Raw genomic sequence first — 19,688 nt, 5'->3', positions numbered from 1 at the left:
GCAAGCAATATTTCAGTAAATTACCAGTGTTTAGGATTCGTTTTGACTGTTAAATAGCATTCTATAAAAGGGATAAAAAATCTGCATTGTGTCAAATATAGAATTTGTATAATTAGTTCTTTATTTTGCAGCATTTCATTTGGCTTGAGTTGTGTGTATATAAAGTGTTTCATTTTATTCAAGGATGTTGATGTTTCAAGTCACTCCCACACCATTAATGGGTTGAAAAAATATACAGAGTATAGTTTCCGAGTGGTGGCCTACAATAAACACGGTCCTGGAGTCTCCACACAAGATGTTGCTGTTAGAACGTTTTCAGATGGTGAGTCTTTCTTCCTCTGGGACCCCTGGTGGCGTAGTAGGAGTGTCACGGGATTGAGTCAAGAAGGTTCAGTTCAAATCCGGTTCTGGTTGTGTGACTTTGGTCAAGTCACTTCACATGTGTGAGCGTGTCTCCTTACATGTGAAGGGTAGATATGCCAACTTTGGGTTTGCAGTAAAGATCTGGTGAGAGCACACAGAACCAGTGCTTGGTACTAAATAGCTTCTTAGTGTCTTTATTTTTAGTAGGTACTTTTTTATGAATAAATATTATTGCCTGTTCCTAACACAGACCGTTCCAGGTCTGTTGGAAGGCTGGCTTTGCTCTACTTAGCAATCACATTTGCATGCCAGAGAGGTCTTTTAAATTCCTCAGTATTTTGTGACAGTTTGTTTCTCACCTGTGACTGAATTTCTAAGTTATTTGCTTATACCCATGACCTAAAGCAGTGGTTTTCAAAGTACATCTCGCCAGAGAGGTTGAGTAGGTCAAGACTAGCATTTTAAAAAAATACCTTTCTAGGGTAGAACAGAAAACAACAGTCCACTGCACTTAGTAAGTGTTTGTATTGTTTCCTGAAACTCAGCTAAATCCAAGTGTCACAAAAATGTCTTTTTCTAAAAAATGTATGTGTGTGTGTATATATATATATAGCCTTTGCGTTAGAGGCTGTAGTTTGACTCCTTTAAGCAAGTGGTCAGATACCACATCACTAATACAGAAGCAAACTGACATCATGGGATATGATGCGTCAAGAAAGACGTAACTTCACCTGTCTCACCTGTGTCGTATCCCTGCCAAAAATGCTACCTGCGAACCTGATCCTGATGAAACAACCAGACATACCCAAATCGATGGAAAGTCTGCAAAAAAGTAAATAAATAAACTGGCCTGAATTCTTAAAAAATATTAGTCTCATGAAGGAAAAAAAAAAAAAAGAGAGTCATTCTAGGATCTAGATTAAAGGAAATTAAAGACGCATGAAATAAAATTAAACATGCATGATCTTTGGCTCCTGAATCTGGGAGTAAAAACAGCTGTAAAGGACACTCTTGGTACAGTCACTGAATGTTAGGTTGGTGTGGTGTTAGGCAGAGTTAAATACTAGATTATTAGGTATAATAGATAATATTGTTATGTCAGAGTTTTGAACGTGGTCACTGTGTTACCATTGTGTTGGAGTATGTCCTTGTTCTCAGGAGATGCATGCTGTAGTGTTTAGCAGTGAGGTTCATGATGGCTGCACTTGTCTCTCAAGTGATTCGGAAGCAGTATGCAGACAGGGAAGTGTGTCTGTGTGGATATAGTGAGAGAGAATGGAGCAGATGTGGCAGAATGTTAACAACTGGTGAATCCGGGAAAAGTGTGTGGTGTTCATTGTATTATTCTTGCTGCTCTTTTCTGTGAGCTTGACAGAAAGTTGGGGAAAATAAATACAAACTATAGTTTGCTTAGCCACCTACAGAAGCCCATTGGTTAAAGCTTTCAAGAAAAGCCAAGGGGGAAAACGTTTAAGGCAGGCTTTTTGATCTGCACGTGAGCCAGCTTTTCCTGCATTAAGGGGGCTGGCATGCTGACTGCAGTGCCTGGCGTGGGAGCCGAGAGTGTCTCAGCACGGTGCTTCAGGGCAGCACTCTGGAGCAAGACGAACCTTGGTCCCTACGCCAGCTGAAAAAAATACCTGCCTTGAACCACATCTATAGTTCTCACTTATAACAATGGGACTAGTCGTAGAAACTCCTTCGAAGAATTGTTGTAAAGTGTCTGCCGTGTAGGAGTGTGCACCACACCTCAGCTGGTGGTGGAGGGCGAGGATGGTGATGGTCATGATGATAAACACAGCGACAACAGCTGTGCTGGTGCCCCTGCAACGGTCAGGTCCTCCACAGGGAGATGGCTGAAACCACCCCTGCACTTTGTTCAAAACGCAGGTGCCTCAGTCCTTCTCCAGACCCTCTGCGCCTGAATCTCTGGGTGAGGCCCGACGTGCCTTGTCGTTAGCACAGGATACAGCAGTGAACAAGGAAAAACCTCTGTCCTCAAAAAGCCTGTAGCACAGGGGGCACTTGGTTATATGCCTGTTCACCACACGTCAGAGAACAGGAGGGAGAAGTGTCCATGGGTGGGTTAGGAGAGAAACGCTCAAGTCAGCATTTTGTGACTGGAGAGGAAATGAGTCAGGTTCACTTAAGTTTTCTTTGCTTCTTATAGTTACCACGAAAGGAGGTGCTGGCGGGTGTGTGGACCATAAACTTTGAGATACCCTATCTTGTGTTCTAATGTGTGAGAAACTCAAGTTACACAGCTGTCTTTTTAACCAGCAGTCCCAAACTTCTCACACCTGAATGGGTGTTCCCTACTGTAGCTGCCTTGGGAAGCCAGATGGTCACTGTACTGAGCTGCCCTTGCTTAAACATCTCTGCTCTACGTGGGAACTGCCTTCAGAACCAGTGTAGGAACCCCACAAGAAAGCCAAGCTCATTGGCTTATGTCCATCACCTTTTGGACTCATGATGACATTACCCAGTTCATTCACTTCCCGTATTCATTAGTCTTGTTTCCGGAAAATGTGTCCCAAGGTAAAGATAGGCTATTGCCAAGAGTATTCAGAGGAGCACAGTATCAGTTCAGAATGCATTTGGAGTCTTGAAAAGTTCGGAGTCACTGTCATATCTGTAAAATAAGTACCCGACTTCCCAGAGGTGCGGCCTGCCTTGGGTGTGGGTGCAGGTGCATGAATATGTCGCGTTATTTTAAATGAATCAAACGTGGCCACACCCTATCCAGATACTGCTATCAACATGCAGGCACGGCTGCTGGGGTTAGACCTTCGGGTTGCTTTTCGGGGTGTGAGATGCGCGTTTGTGTAGAGTCTGGCCAAGAAGAGTCCCATGATGGGTGATACGTGGGTAACTGAAACTTGTTTTCTCTTTTTTTTGCCTGTCCAGTTCCCAGTGCTGCTCCTCAGAATCTGTCTTTAGAAGTAAGAAACTCAAAGGTAAAACTTTATATTGCTGTTGTTCATTCTTACCGATGGACTGTTGAGCCTCAGAAGGGCTTACAGAGAAGGAGGTTCTGTAGCAGAACAGTTACAAGCAAGGAAAGAAATGAAGTGACAGATGTTACACTTGCCAGTAAAGCTGGGCTTGGAGACTGACTTCAGTTTAGTCTGCCTAACTCTGCTGCCTTTCTCCTACACCAAAATTACTTTAGCCTTTCTGCGAAGCTAGTACCATTATTAGGGGAATCATGACATTCTGGATCGTAACCGTCCAGAACCTTGGTGACAAGGTAGAAGGAAGTTGTTGTTTGCGATACCATAGCCTCTTAGTGCTTCAAGGTGAGCCCAGTGCGAATCAGAGGCAGGAGCCTGGCAGGTGGTTGCGTTGCTGAAACCGTCCCTCCTGGTCGGGCGCATTGTCCACTGAAGGCACGTGTACCACCCAGGGCCCCCCTGGGCTGCACAGACGACCAGGATACTTCATCCTTTAAAAAAAGTACCTGGGGACTCCTTTTCCTCTAATAAACAACCAGCTGTTCCAACATTGTAAAATGATTATAGCTCAATAAAAAATGTTAAAAAGAAAAAAAAGAAAGAAACAACCAGCTGTTCATTAACAGCCCTGTCTTTGAAAAGTTCTAGACAGAAATTACCTGATTTCACTATTGCTGCAGTGGAGGTGGAGGAGAGCCTTACACCCAGCAGTGGTTTACTCCCTAATCCACGTGCCTCTGACCTGATATTTTCCTTCGAAAACTTCACTGAGACTTCTGCCCAGTGTCTTCATTCTGGCAAAATACCCAGGAGATCAAGTGCCCAGAATGTACTGGCTCCCCATTGGGTCTTTGAGGGTTTTAAAATTAAGAAGTATTTTTGGAGTGATTTTTGAGTAAAAGCCTGAGCGCTCTGCTGCCTTTGTGCTGTTCCTCTTCCGCAGGGATTTCAGGGCAATAATACACAAACAGGACCAAGACTTGATGCATTCACCCTGTTCCCTGTAATCTTGTCTTTCCCAGAGTATTGTGATCCACTGGCAGCCACCGCCTCCAGCCGCACAAAACGGGCAGATTACTGGCTACAAGATTCGCTACCGAAAGGCCTCCCGAAAGAGTGATGTCACCGAGACCTTGGTGACTGGGACACAGCTGTCACAGCTGATTGAAGGTGAGCTGCTTTGCACATCGGCAGAGGCTCGGAGGTGGTGTCTCTCAGACGCTGAATTACGCTGTTCTGATGACTGCTTTGGGCCGTTGACTTACAAATTCTTTTGAACCATTTTTGCTTTGTTTGTGTAATAGTTCGTTCTACTTCTGACTTGGTAAAAATTAGTGGAAAACACTCTTAAAGCTTCTGCCACCTGTGGTGAAATTGTGTTTGAGTTTTATTCCCTTACTTGGCTTTTTCTGTATTCTCCATATTTTCTTTTTTGAATGTGTGTATGTCACTCTTTCGTAATCTGAAAAAAAAAAAAAAAAAAAAGAAAAGACAGAGCTGTGTAAGCAGAGTCTACTCAATCGGGTTGACAGCAGAGGCCTATAAGATGATTTCTACAGTGTCGACACCGCTCTTGTGTGTGGCCTGAAACAACATTTGTGAGTAGCCACAGCAACGCAGGGATCACTCTTGCTACTGTGAACATGACACAGTTTTAGAAAATTCTGTCAGGGTAGCTCCTTCTGTCTAGTTTTCCCTTTATGTGCCACGGAGCAAGTAGCATACCTGGTAAAACTGGACCCTGATCCCTCTCTGACGTGGGTGACAGTTGTCCCCCCCTTCCTGCCTTACGTAGGGGAGCTGGACTTGGCTCACCCAGAGCAAGCTGGCTTTGCCGGAGAAGCGTGGGAGGGGATGAAGTGCCTTTTGCTCTTTGGACAGTGGAACCGTGCTTAGGGAGAACAGAGGCAGATCCCCCAACACAGCGTCCTGGGGTTTCCTCGCAGAGCTGGTAGAAGAGAACGACTGAGAATTGGAGTTATTTGCTATTATTATTATCTAAGCCTTGAGAATGAGTTTCATCACCCTTGGGGAGCTCGGAACTTTCCTTACGTCGCTGCCCTCCTGGCTAGACTTCGAAAGGATGAGAGAAGCTCCACACAGTCACGTTTCTATGTCCCCAAAGACCGGGTTCTTGGTGGAACCGAGATCCAGGGGGAAAAGTGGAATGGGCCTCCCCTTCATATGGGCATAGGTTTCTAAAAGCTGAGAGAGCCAGTGACAGTGAAAACCTGCGCCCTGGTGCCTGGCCGGCTCTTCTGCGTGCTCCTCGCATCACAGGTGGGATTGACTTCTTTCAGACTAGGAGAAAGCGAATGTTTGTTTTCAGGGGTACCTTTAAGTCTTCTGGCTTCTTCACATGAACCCCGCAGCTCTAAGCTGCAGCAGTAGATCTGGTTGCACGGGTGCTTCTGAGAGATCCCACGGAGGGAGCAGTGCAGCAAAACTGGTCACAGGTGCTCCTACAGGTCAGTCTGATTTCACCCCAAATGCAGATGAATAACACTTCCCACCTATAAGGCCTTTATTTTGAATATTTAATAGCAGGTCGTTACTGTACACCAGGCACCGCTCTTGTTTCTAATAAATAAAAATACAGTCCTTGCCTCTGGCTGTCCATTTTCTCAGCGAAGTATTTGGTATATAAGCAAAATAACACTTTCATCATAAAAACAGCTTTTTATCAAGAGAATTCTGGTATTTAAAAATCATGTTTCGATTCATCCATTTGTTTAACAGACTTCACTGAACTTCTGTTAGTACGTGCTGGCACTGGGCAGACCGTGTGAGCGGAAGTGCAGACCTTTGTTCCCTTGGAGCATTAGCTTGAGGCTGACAAGTATTAGAGAGCAGTGCGGGGTCCCAAAATTCTGTTCTGAGCAGCAAGTGATAGGACTTTACGTTTTCACCAGCAGTTACGGTTGTGCCTTGTGTTTGTCCCACTCACAGCACTTAACACATCCTGCCGTGTCTCTGTGATGTGAACTGAGCGCCTTGGTTTCAGCAGATGAACCCGCAGGTTATTGTGAGGGGGAGGGGCTCCGCCCTTTGATCACGTGTCTCCCTCACCCTTGTACGTTGCAGCTCCCCAAAGGGAAGGGGATGATAATCTGACTGGTCAGATTCTTCCATGTCCTCGGTTAAGCTGTGTTTGCCGGTAGCCCAGGTTGCTGTCTGTTCACAGTCACTCATACCTGTTTAGTCCCCTCTGGTACTTCCTGCTCAGTGTGTGATGGAGGAGACAGGGAGGTAGACTGACTTGGACCCAGCCATTCTGCTTCTCCTTCTGTCTGGCTGCTTGCTTTCTTGTGGGCAAGCAGAGTCAGGATGGGCCCACAGGGAGCAGAGCTCCCGTCTCTCCTCTCACCCTGTGAAGGAAGACGTGCTGCGCGGGGCTCATCCTGCTTCCTGGCCAGCTCCTCTTGCAGTAGCGCTCCCTGTGGCGTTGCTGTGCTGTGCTGTTGGCCAGAGACCCCGTTATCTGGATATGGGGAGGTAGGGTAATTTTCCAGACCCCTTACAAGACCTGTTGCAGGATCGGGTACGTAAGTGCTCTAAAAACGGATGCATGTGAACTGCACACTTGAAGATAGCTAAGATGGTAGGTTCTATGTGTCTTTGTACACAATAAAAAAAAAAACAGAAGCATGAGCCTGTGAGTGGCTGGCCGCGTTGTTCTCTGTTGCTGTCCTCTGTCGGGCAGACTGACACGTGGCTCTGTGTTGCCTTTGATACGTGGGTGTATCAGGTACTTTACTAGCTGCTAGTAAGTATGAAAGATTGCACAGTAGGAAGGATTTACTCCTCTTTTACTAACTATGTACTTATGGACGAGTTAACTGTTGAGAAGGAGATTGCTAAGCCATGCTTGATGTTTAAAATTTTTCTGCTGTGGTTACAGGGTGGCTCAGAGGACGGAGAGTCTGGTGTCTTCTGAGACCCACCGACTTTGTTCCTTTGTTACAACTCTTTCATTCTCATTGGCCTCTCTCTGGCCTCAGCCTCCTTAGTAATGAAATGACGGGATTACATTTGGTCTCTGAGTACCTTCAGGCACTTTAAAAAACCATCTGCAGCCTCCTAGGAGCCTTGCTCATTCTGTTTTCCTCTCGGGCTGTGCGGACTCCAGCCTCCACGTGAGAGGTGGGAGTGCCTCTGTGCTGCGCTTGCGTGTTGCCTGTTCTGTGTTAACTGCAGCTGAAATTGTATCAAGATACTAGCTTTGTACTAAGTTGGCGGATGAGATATTTGCTTTCATGAGAGATTGTTAATCTTTTTGTTTTTCCAAAGCTCTTGTTTCAGCCTCTTTTCTCTCATTTGGGTCTCAGGTCTTGATCGGGGGACCGAATATAACTTCCGAGTGGCTGCTCTAACCATCAATGGTACAGGCCTGGCTACCGACTGGCTGTCCGCTGAAACCTTTGAAAGCGACCTAGATGGTAAGAACAGCAGTCGGCAGGGCTGCCACAGCCGGGTGACAACTGGTCAAATGAGTCAGACTGGAAAGCCACAGATTTGGGGTATATATGGCTTAGAACTGTGAACGTTAGTGGATTGTACTGCTGTCAGCAAGTCTCCTGGAATGTGTATTTTTTCTCACAGTGGCTTTTAAAGAACTGTCCCTTTAAGCAGAAACAGAGCAGATACAAATGTACAAGTGTTTTAAGTCTGCTTTTTTTTTTAGCAAGGCCACTGAGCAGATGGATGATCTGAAATGTAAGGGTAAATGATATAAACTGTGCCTTTATTTCCGTCAGTTTCCTTTTGCCTTCGTCCTGGACACCTTGCCCTTTTCCTCGCTAGTTTTTTCAGTAACTCCATATGGGTGTGTGCACGTGCCTTTATCAGAGACAGGTGCTGCACTGGAAGACAAAAGGCCTGAGTCCTTATTCTCATTCTTTGTTTACTACTTTTTAAATTGAGGTAGAAATGTATGTCTTGTAATAATGTATTTGAAAGACACTGTAAATTGCCACCTTTTAAAGACTCTTACTCTCCCACCTCTTAAATCAATTTGTGGTTCTAAGGTTTTATATTTTCTGACTTATCATGTTACTCAGGGGGGTAAGTAATTGAAAGCATTGCTGTAATGTGATCCTGGATCACCTCTTGACAGCAAGCTTTTATTTAGTTGGTGTTACGCCTTTCTCATTCCTCCTGCTAGAGTTTGGGGATCTATGTGGGTCCAAGAAGAATGGGTAACACTTTGAAAGACAATTTATTTGTTTTTTTCCATTGGACAGAGGTTCTTGAATCTCTTTGTCTTCCCTCCCAAATAATTACTGCAACATCTTATATTTCAGGCTGTTTGAGTTTTGTTTTCTTAAGACTGCAATAAAACCATGGGTCATACTTCACTATACAGACAGATTCTCTTTGAATTATTGGGCATAATGGAAAAAACTTGGCCACCAGTAACTTGTCAGGAGGCTGAACACCATTCTGCAAGGATGATGAAATGTTCTAAAGGAAGGTGGGCCTGGATTTCATCTTGCTTTTCTACTTTCCTTCTCAGAAACTCGCGTTCCCGAAGTGCCGAGTTCTCTTCACGTCCGCCCACTTGTCACCAGCATCGTAGTGAGCTGGACGCCTCCGGAGAATCAGAACATTGTGGTCAGAGGTTACGCCATTGGTTATGGCATTGGTAGTCCTCATGCCCAGACCATAAAAGTGGACTATAAACAGCGCTATTATACCATCGAGAATCTGGGTGTGTATGCTAAGAGGACGTAATTGCACATGTGATTTCTTTCTTTTTAACTTTTTATTGTGTAATGATACTTTTTTTACAGAAAACTTTAAAAAATAGTGCAAAGAATTTTTGTATGTCCTTCACTCAGACTCCCCAGAGGTTCGCATTTCACCACACGTGCTTTATCTTATGTATGCACCTGTTTTTCTCTCAGAACCAGTTGAGAGTAAGTTGCAGACATAATTCCCTTCTACCCGCTAATACTTTAATGTGCGTTTCCTAAAAATGAGCGCGTTTTCAACTGTAACCACAGTGCAGTTATCAAAACCAGCAAATTAACTGTGAGACAATATTTGTGGACTTTATTTACATTTCACTAGTGGCCTCATTAATATGTATAACAAAAGAAAAACGTTGTTTTCTGGTGCAGGATCCCATGTTGTATTTAGTTACTGTGTTTCATTAGTTTTCTCTTGGTCTTTTCTTAACCGTTATGACTATGACATTTTTGGAAAGTGTGGCCCACTTTTATTTTGTAGCATGTCCCTCAGTTCAGACTTTGTAGTATTTCCTCTTTGTATTCGGTTTGTGCATTTCTGGAAGGAACAGCAGGGAAACGTGTGTTCTCACCAGTGTGTGAGCAGGAGGGCCGTGAGAGCCTGTTGCTGGTGGTGGTAACTTTAATCACTGGTTACAATGGTGTCTCCACATTTCACCACCATGGTTTTTACTTTTTTTCCTTCATAATTAAAAAATACCTTGTAGGCGAGCTACCTTGAGTCTATAAATACCTTGTTTCTTGTCAAGCTTTTACTCCCTAGTTTCAGAAGCTTTAGTAACACTGATTACTGTGGTGTTTCCCACGCAGAAAACAGTTTATCTCCAATCTCTCTAGCTTGGCTACTCCAGTCCCTGTCCTCTTTCTCAGAAGGAAAGGGGTTTGTTTCATTCCAAGCTCCGCCCATGGGCCTCCAACACATGGAAATCTTACTCATCCATTCTGACCCATGCTCTTCAGTGTACGGTAGCAGCACTAACCCACTGATGAGTCGGAGTCAGAAGTGGATTCGAGAGCAGTCAGTTCTGGGACCAACTCCAGGAAGGTGATCTCGGCCAGTTTTCCTGTGCTCTGTACACTGGCATCTCCATGTCTCCCCATACCCCAAACTAATCCCACATGAAGGTTTTAAAAATCTTTCCTGACTTCCTCTGCAGTTAAGATTATACACAGTGAACTTTTGAAATTCTGTAGTGGGAATTTTTTTTTAATGTTTCTATTTGTTTCTTTCCTTCAGATCCCAGCTCGCACTATGTGATCACCCTGAAAGCATTTAACAACGTGGGTGAAGGCATCCCGCTGTACGAGAGTGCTGTGACCAGACCTCACACAGGTAAGGGACCCTGTGCACTTCTGGTCCTCAGCACTTTTTCCAGAAGCTGAAGTAGGATGTTGTCATGAGCTGTGCCTCACAGGTGTCAGTGGAACGAAAAGTGCTTGTCCGTTTAGGGTATAGGCTTCAAACTGGAAAATAAATGAGCTTTCAACATGGACGTTTCTGTTAATCCTTGTTTTTCTTTTTAGAAAATACTGAGAATCTTGTCATGTAAACAAATCTATGTAAATGTTTAACACGTTTTTAATGTGTTGGGATCTAGAAAGCATAGCTGTGGGAGAATTGTAAGTGATTTTCCATCTTTTGGGTCATGTGAGTTATAACTAAAGGAAGTTACAAAAAAAAAAAAAGGAGGGAAGGATCTCCGTATCTCTTTAGGGATTTTGTACGTTACTGATGAAATAAATATATGATTGGTGAATCCAGCATCTCTTTTATTAGTCACCTGAGTTAGCTGGGAAAGTTTTTCTATGTGCTTTTTATAAGCTTTATCTGTATAAAGAGTATAAAGTCCTCTGTACTGTCCATGTGAGCAACTGTACATTTATTACAAAAGAGACCAAATATTCATTACTTTTTTTTGTAATTTATCTATTTAAAATATCCTTAACGGAATAATGTTAAAGTTCTATAGCTACATAAAGCATGTGATTTAGAGCTGAATGAGGAAGTTTATTGAAGTGAACATAATAGAATTTTAAGTTTTTCTAAAGGGTCCTGAAAACTAAAGAATTTAGCATTTTCAGAAATGCTCCTTTCCATTTGTTTCTCAAAATTGTGAGTCTTTGCTGCCTGCTATGTATTCTGGATATTTTGCATAATAGTGTGGATTTGGCATTATTTTTTTTTTAAAGATGATCTCTGTCCCTTTTTTTATGCTTCTACTTAACAAGACCAACATCATTGCTGTATGTTTGGTAGTTCTGCTCTGTCTACTCCTGTGTGCTTAAAATTTATAAGTTCTTTTAAAAATAGCTCTGGTATTTCAGAAAGGAAAAAAGTAAGATGAAAAAATACTTAAATAAGTAGTCTACAACTTTCTTAAATCAGAAAAATCAGATTTGGAATTATTTTCTTTTATGTGACTTAAAAATAGCATCTGGCTAGAAATATACAAGGAAGTGTTCATAAGTCATTGTAACCTAGTTATCTTTTCCAAGGGTTGTTAAAAGTAAGAAATTTCTCAAAGTAGTCTGATGATTTTTGCACCTGAAGGTGCATTTTCTGTAGCTAATTGGTATGTGCTCTGATCTTTGAACAAAGCCCTTGATTATAATGTATGCAATTCCTCTGTTATTTTTAGTCCTCATTGTGTAGGAAGTACACAGATGGAGAGAGACTACTGCTTTAGCTTGGCCATTATTCATAAACAAGGCCCACATCATTTCAGAATTTGCATTACAGGAAGGACTAGTTACTTTAACTCTGTGGGAAACCCATTTTAAAACCTTAGCTTGAATCAGTGTGCATATACTTAGAACACTGCCCGAGAGCTGAGAAAGCCCAGACGGATGCGCTGTGTCTCCCCGGGCCCACGGTGCCTTCTGCTCATTCTGGCCCTTGTCTTGGCAGTGATGCTTAGAGAATGTGTCTGTTGCATACAGGACAGGACAGAACCCGAGTATGGACTTGCTGTCGAATAAGGGCTCTGACTTCTGAAGTTCACAATGGCTGTGTCCCTTGGGCTCCTGGTAACTGTGGCATCTTCCATAACTGATTGGGACTCAACAGTGGGTTGTTCTCTGAGTCTGTGGGAGAAAGTGTAGAAGATACTCTTGCATGCTGTCAGCTTGCCTTTCCCCAAAGAAGAGTAATGCCCTTGGGTTCCTTTTGCTTTACTTGGATGTGAGCCATCTTACTGTACTCAGTTTAGACCCAGGACATCAGCAGATCTGAACTGTGTGGGAATCAGGTGCCCCCAATACCAAGGCCAGGCGAAGTTGCCACTGGCTGACATTCAGGTCCCAGGTTTCATAGCAGGATCCTTGCATGTCCTGTGATAAGCATTGATAAGCCACGTCTCAGAAATTCCGCCACATTCACTGAAACATCAAAACAGATCACGAGCTTTGTGTTGCTCGCTCGAAAATTATACCCTTGATTTTAAAAGCAGTTTTCATCTTCTCATGACCCTTTTGAACAGGAGGTAGAATTTTCAAGTAATTTAAAGAAAATTTTTTAGGAAAAAGAAAATTGAAGTATGAGTGTTAATATAGTCACTGGATTACCAAGTTTTATGTATCTATTCAGTATACCTGCAGAATACAGTAGGAGAAAATAGCTAATGACTGTTTCTTTGGACGCTTTCCTGCAAATTTTTCCTGAAAGAACACAAGTGGAAATACTCGTTTAAACAAATGATGGTTATCTATTAACTCCGGCTTCTCTTTCTCTTTCTCCACTCCTCACCTTTCATTCCATTATATTACCCTGCATTTCCCTTTTCTTTTCTTTTTGTTTGTGTTAAAATGCCACTTCCCTTTTTAATTACTTTTTACCCAGACACTTCTGAAGTTGATTTATTTGTTATTAATGCTCCATACACTCCAGTGCCAGATCCCACTCCCATGATGCCACCAGTGGGAGTTCAGGCTTCCATCCTGAGCCACGACACCATACGGATTACGTGGGCGGACAACTCGCTGCCCAAACACCAGAAGATCACAGACTCCCGGTACTACACAGTCCGCTGGAAAACCAACATCCCGGCCAACACCAAGTACAAGGTACGCGCGCGTTTGCTCTGGGTGAGAAAAGCTAATTATTGGTACTTCTGATTCTGAAGTTCTTGATTCATCTGTTCCAGAATGCGAACGCAACGACTTTGAGTTATCTGGTGACTGGCTTAAAGCCAAATACGCTCTATGAGTTCTCTGTGATGGTGACCAAAGGTCGAAGATCCAGCACGTGGAGCATGACGGCCCACGGGACCACTTTTGAATTAGGTATGTGTCCTCAGATCTTTATGTCACATGGCACTGCCTCTCTTTGCAAACGTGAGAGCCAGCGAGAGTCCATGCTAACGTGTGTCGCCTTCCAGGTCGTGAGACTTCTCACCACCTGCTTTTACGACGCCAGGAAAGAATCGAGTGCAGGAACTGACGTGCTTACAGAACACAGTGAGCACGACAGCTGGAGTCCAGTGTTTGCTTTTTCAGCTGATGAATTAATGGTTATGTTTTTATCACTGTACAAAAACATCAGCAAACAACAAGATAATATAAAGCAAAGTACATTAGATTTTAGGAATCAAGAATCCCAGGGCAGCCAACTACGTGATCAGAAGCAGATCATGCAGCCTCTCTCTCTGGATCTGTCTCTTCCTTCTATGAAAGAGGAGTAGTTTCTGCCTTTCCTTCAGGATAGGGTGAAATAGAGTGCCCTGTAAGTAAAGCACGTGGTCAAGTATAAAGCACTGTTGACATGTAAGGGGCCATTCTCATTAATCCCGCCTTACTGGTAAGTGGAAATGGAAGAGAGGCCGTGAACTGCCCTCCGCCGGGCGCTCAGCGCCGCCCTGGCAGCCTTCCCGCAGACCAGTTAACGTCTTGTAAAATCTCCCACTGGAGCCTTCCTACAGTTTGTGTCTGTTGAGTAAACATGCAGTAGAAGAGACAGCGAAGCACGTGAGGGGGGGAAGTGAGCCTCCCGGCCCTGAGACGGTGCTTGCTTTCCACTCCCCTGCATCTGCCCTTCTGCCCCTGGTGCTCCCTAACGTGGGGGTGGGGTGGGGTGTCTGTCCTGCCCCCTACTTCTGTCTCCCCTTTATATAAATAATGAGAAATGGAGCTGTAGTCTCCCCAGGCTGGGTTTGGTCCTAATGTCTCTTCATCATCTTCGCAGAGAAAAAGGGCTGAATTTGAAGAGATAGAAATAGAATGCACAGAAGCGTAAGAAGACCTGGAGTTTGCTTTCTTTGCCAGTTTTAAGAATATCTCTTGGCTTTCATTTCAGCCTATTAGCTAATAAATGATGTCGCCTTAGGATATTTGCATTTCACCGGACTTCCTTCCATTTTACGGCAGGAGAATTCCAGTATTTTAGGAAGAGAAGAATAAATTTAAGGATGTACTTAATTCGCTCATTTCCTCGCTAGTACGTTAAAAGTTTTCAGCCATAGCATGGAAACAAAAATGCACTGTCATTTTTATTTTACTGGTTTTTCTATTCCATAAGCAGCAATAACCTTCAGTAGATGACTGTATCTTTTCAGTGCAAACAATGTAAAAACATTAATTTGTAAGTCATTTATCCTTTGAGGAAATAGGGGTTTTCAAACATCATATTTGGTTGGGAGAGACACCTGTAGGTGGAGTGAAAATTATTTTACACTTCAAAATGTTCTAGCAAAATAATCCAAATTAGTGAGGGAGGTGTCATCTTGTGCACGTTACATGACTTTTCTCATTTGCGGGGCCCTGCCCTGTGGAGCAGGGACTGCGGATGTCTCCCGATTTCCCCGAGTGTGCTGCCTGCCACAGCCCCAGCGGAGGTGCCTGCTCTGCATCCTGGTGTTTTCTCTTTGGTAGTTTGCACGTGTCTTCTTTTCACTGGAGCTATTTGTAGGTGAGCAGCAAGCTCTGTGAAGCCGGGGACGCTTTACCTTTGTTGCCTTGTGTGTACCCTTTACTGTGCCGTGTAAGTGGAGACGGTGGAGGAAACGGTGAACTAAGTTGAAACGGACAGGAATTATTGCAAGTATTGTTATTTTGTAGTTCCTACTTCCCCACCCAAGGATGTGACAGTCGTGAGCAAAGAAGGAAAACCCAGGACCATAATTGTAAACTGGCAGCCTCCCTCTGAAGCCAACGGCAAAATCACAGGTAAGGTACCTGCGGTGTGAGTGCGTGTCTGCCCCGGTCCCTGCCTGTCAGAAGCGTGCAGGAGAGAAGTGGGGGGTCTGAAGCCTGGTCTGGTCATTTTATGAGGTGCTGTTGTGAGTCATGACGGTCCTGAAAGTGGAGTAAGGGGCACCGCGTGCCCACAGCGACGTAAAACGCAAGTCGCCAGCTGGTGGTCCTGACCCACATCGCATCAAAATCTGGCGGGCGTGGGTGGCACTGGACGGCCTTCCGCTGGTGGGAGCCTGTGGACGTTACGTGCTTTCTGCAGGAAAGCTGTTCTGCTCTGTCTGACTAGATGACCAGCTTCAGAGTTGAAGACCCTGCCTAATTATGCAGGGTGACACCCAGTGAACAAGGATGCAGCTCTTTTACCCTGAAGCCCAGAAAAACCCACTAGGCACTTAGTCGTGTCCCCCCACCCCACCCCAGGCCTGCTGCTTCAGTTTCCTGTGCTCTTGCAGTGGAGTTACACCTGAGCGGGCCTAGGCCTCTGCAGGGACCTTGATTCCTCCCCCTCCCACCCCGCTTCCAGAGCAGGGGGCGCCGTGCCTCCCTCAGCTCTGGCGGGAGTCAGTGGCTGATTACCCCTGTCGAGTGGGTGTGTGCGGAGGAGCGGGGGTTCTCCTCCTCAGCTTCCTTTGTTGTGAATAAGGCGTCCTAAGGCAGCTGAGAACGCTTCTTGGCTTTGTCCTGCTGCGGCTTTCAGTGAGAACCCCTTTCCATGGATCCCTGGTCCTGATGTCATTCTTCAGGTTTTTGAAGTTACCCCTTCCGTTCAAGAATCAAGCCTGACTTGATACGGATTACATTTTGTTGTGTCTTTAAGAGCCAGGAGTGATGCACAGCATTGTTGCACTGTGTGGGTCAGGTTCTTCCTGCCCCAGCCGTGGAGGCTGAGTGCCCCCTGGTGGATGTACCGAGTGGCTCGTCACTGTGCCATCACCCTCTCCCCCCACCCCCACCCCAGGTCTGGGAGAGCCCAGCAGAGGTGGCTGCCCTTCTCCCAGGAGTTTTTGTCCTGGGAAGTCACATTGGCAAGAGCCGAAATAGCATTGTCAGGCTGTTACTGGCTTTCACAACTATGCTGGTTTACTTGTAGACCCTCGAAGTTTAGGATATTGGAATGATTGGATTACTTTCCTTTTATCCTTTCTTAGCTTCTGAGAGTATTTAACGCTACATATTTAATCTTTAACTATTTTTATTACTCCAACTGCTCGTGTGGATGGTAACTGGCAGTCGGACACTGTTGAAATTGTGATTTTCTCTGTATTATGTTTATTATCGCTTTTGGAATGCGTTTCACCGTTGCTGACTTAACCTGTAACTGGTTCTCTGCTTGTATGTGTTGTAACTTGTATCTTTATTGACTTACTGATTGTAAGAGAAAACGCAGGAATAAGAGTTCTTTTCCCACCAATTCCTTCGGACAGGTTACATCATCTATTACAGCACGGACGTGAACGCAGAGATCCACGACTGGGTTATTGAGCCCGTTGTGGGAAACAGGCTGACTCACCAGATACAAGAATTAACACTTGACACACCGTACTACTTCAAAATCCAAGCGCGGAACTCAAAGGGCATGGGGCCCATGTCTGAAGCTGTCCAGTTCAGAACGCCCAAAGGTAACACCCCCCGAACGGAGCGTTTCTTTGTGTGTCTCTCGAGGGGGCTGTGTGTGCACACGTCACGTTAGCGTGCAGGGACTGTGGACGAGGAAGTCCTAATGCTGAGCTTTGAGCCACGGTGTGAGCACTTATCTCAAAACCATCCCACCCACCGACCACCAGATCAGTGCTCCCTGGGTTACCGACCTAACCGTCTGGCTTATAAGGGAGCTCTGACTCCGGGCTGCTCGAGGTTGATGAGTTGCAGTGATCTGGAAGTTTTTACCAGGCAGATCAGATGTTCCCGTACAGAGTAACAGCACATTATTACGATGGATGGTTCTCTTTCAGCGCATGAAAGGCTTTGTGGACCTTTGTAGAGAGAAAGAGACTAAAAGGGGCCCTTTAAAGAAAACTCTGAATAAGAAAGTGAAGATAAAATACTGAACCAAGTAAGCTTAGGAACAAAATTAAGTCAAGGGCTGAGTCTGTGGAAATGATGGAAACCATATCTGGATTTCTTTCCTAGTACTGAAGACAGGATTCAGTTTGTTTGGAAGTTTGTGGGGTTTTGGTTTTTTTTTTTTCCTTTAAAGATTCTACCTGTCCCGTCTTCAAAGCTTGTGATCCTTGCTCTTGTTTTTTCTTCCCCTGTGCTTGGCCTGTTAGCGGACTCCCCTGATAAAATGCCTAATGACCAAGGTAAACGGGCAGATGGCCTCTGTCTCCTTTCCTCTCTGTTGTGACCTGTTATTAGCTTTTTGTTGTTTTTGTTTCTTTTTTCCTGAAAATCAGTACCATATGTTAAAAAATCACATATTTATTGGCCAAAGTAGAGTCGAGTCCATGTTTGTGGCACTTGGGGTATCTGAAAAGCTGAGGGATTTACTTAGGAGTTAGACAGACTGGCAGGGAAAAAAAAACAGGTAATCTGAGTTCTGTAGCTGTAGGAGACTGGCCTGAAGTGTAGATGAGATTAGCCTTTGTGCTAAGACACTAAAATTCTGTAACACAGATAGGCACGTGGACCATGATGAGAACAAGCCTACCAATTTGTCATGTTTGTAACATCTAGGATTTTATTACTATCTCTAAATGAAAAGTTTAATCAAATTCAGTGGGTACCCTATTTTCCTCCCCCTACGAAGAATCTACAAATGTACCCCCTGAGCTGCGTGATTATCCCTGACGAAATGAGCGCTCTCTCTTTTGTTATAAGCTTAACGCAGAGCTCTTTCTCCATTTCTTCCCTTGAGTTTACCTGTTTACTTTAAAAGGGGATAGAAATAACTTACAGTGGAAATTCAGGAAGCATGAGCTTCAGCGTCACCAGTCTTAAAATTACCTGTCAGCGTGGTCTTTTCTCTGTGGTTGCTGCGGTGCAGAGGCAACTGTACTTGGTGATTTTCACCTCTGGGAAGTCAGCGAAAGTTGGTATCTGTTTCCTATACGAAGAGCGATCGAAGTAAATTTGATGCTCGCTTTTATTCTTCAAGAGTAGTTGTTGGAAATATAAAGTCTTTGAATCTTGGTTAATGAAGGGCACGGAGGATTCAGAATTTGAGGCTTTAGGGATTTGGAAATGTGTTTGCGTTCGATGAGTCTTTGCTGTATGTTGAAGAAATTGCAAATGTATGCACGTGTGTGTGCGTGTGTGTGTGTGTAAGGCCCCCTAATCATGGTAGAACTTTGACTTAACTTTAGCATGAGGGTAGAAAAGTAACTGTACTGAATACGCACAGAACGTAAATGTGTTCATTTACGCACCGAGTGTAAATGTGTCGCCAGGGTGCAAGTCTCACCTACCCCTCACCTTTGATGTTTAAAAATCTTTACCCGTATTTATTTTTGGTGTTTGGCTAGTCCTCTGAATTCCTGGTTCATAGGCTAAGTTTAAGGAAAAATAATAGGAAATATAGGCGTCAGTTTATTGGCAAAGTATGTTCTTTAGCGTTTATTCACGTAATGTGCCACTCTGGGTAGTTTGGCTGGAAGGCAGGCTACCTGACCAGAAAAGTGCGCTGAAATGCAAAGAGCCTCACAAGTGCCGTCTCGTCTCTGCCAGCGTCTCATAGTGACACGTGCCATGTGCCGTGTGGGGGGAATGACGGCAGAAGTAAGAGGACAAAGTAATCAGGGTGGACAGTGGAAAAGGTCAGGGCCTGTGAGTTAGATTCTAGAATATGCCCTTTTGGTTACTCAAGAGTGTCTGTTGTCTTTGAGGGTTTTGAGCTTCTGGAAACACAGAAAACACTGTTTTCATCCCTAGATTTATTCTGTCAAATGAACTACACACAGAAACCTCCAGGTTTTCACCTCTTCCCTTTCCTCCAAGCCTGACACTTTGTGTAGAAGTGCTTGGTCTTAGCTCTGATATTATCCAGAAGCACGTCGAGTTTTTGCATTTCTAGTCAAGCTTTGTTTGTAGAAATAACACTCATTTAAAAGTGTTTTCTGAAGCTTCGTGCTCTCTACCCTCTGTAGAGGGTGAGATTATATTCTTCCCTAAACATTATTTAGCAGTTTATATTTACTGAGCATTTACTATGTGTCAGGCAGTACTCAAAATATTTTATACGATTAAGTTTTCCATTTAATCCTCACAGCTGTTTCATGAAGTAGGTACCATTATCATCACCGTTTTACAGTGAGGGAGCTGAGACCCAAAATGAGAGCCAGATGACTTGGCAAAAGTCAAACAGTCAGTGCGCGACGGAGCCAGGGCTGAAGTGCAGGCGGCTGCCGAGCGCCGTGCTGTGCGGCCCGCGGGGGGCCGCTCTTGCAGACTGCTTCCGGAGTGCGAGCCTGCCTCCTCGGCCTCTAGTCCGCTC

At 44.4% G+C, this 19,688-nt stretch overlaps 1 protein-coding gene across 9 annotated transcripts in view; it reads left to right on the top strand.

Moving 5' to 3' along the window:
• The window catches only part of NEO1 (neogenin 1), a 159,191-nt gene that overhangs the window by 119,950 nt on the left and 19,553 nt on the right, over positions 1 to 19,688 (top strand). For 7 of the 9 annotated variants that reach the window (XM_074354200.1, XM_074354199.1, XM_074354202.1 and 4 more), the window contains exons 11-21: positions 184 to 322; positions 3,271 to 3,320; positions 4,340 to 4,487; positions 7,646 to 7,756; positions 8,833 to 9,027; positions 10,305 to 10,400; positions 12,954 to 13,129; positions 13,210 to 13,348; positions 15,119 to 15,226; positions 16,681 to 16,875; positions 17,527 to 17,559. In XM_074354200.1, the coding sequence (XP_074210301.1) occupies positions 184 to 322; positions 3,271 to 3,320; positions 4,340 to 4,487; positions 7,646 to 7,756; positions 8,833 to 9,027; positions 10,305 to 10,400; positions 12,954 to 13,129; positions 13,210 to 13,348; positions 15,119 to 15,226; positions 16,681 to 16,875; positions 17,527 to 17,559 (1,390 nt within the window). The remainder of the gene's footprint in view (positions 1 to 183; positions 323 to 3,270; positions 3,321 to 4,339; positions 4,488 to 7,645; positions 7,757 to 8,832; positions 9,028 to 10,304; positions 10,401 to 12,953; positions 13,130 to 13,209; positions 13,349 to 15,118; positions 15,227 to 16,680; positions 16,876 to 17,526; positions 17,560 to 19,688) is intronic. The other 2 variants (XM_074354201.1, XM_074354195.1) reach the window with 1 other exon arrangement.

Source organism: Camelus bactrianus, chromosome 27 (genome assembly GCF_048773025.1).
Source record: "Camelus bactrianus isolate YW-2024 breed Bactrian camel chromosome 27, ASM4877302v1, whole genome shotgun sequence".
NCBI classification, from domain to species: Eukaryota; Metazoa; Chordata; class Mammalia; order Artiodactyla; family Camelidae; genus Camelus; species Camelus bactrianus.
This window is presented reverse-complemented; position numbering and strand designations above follow the sequence as displayed.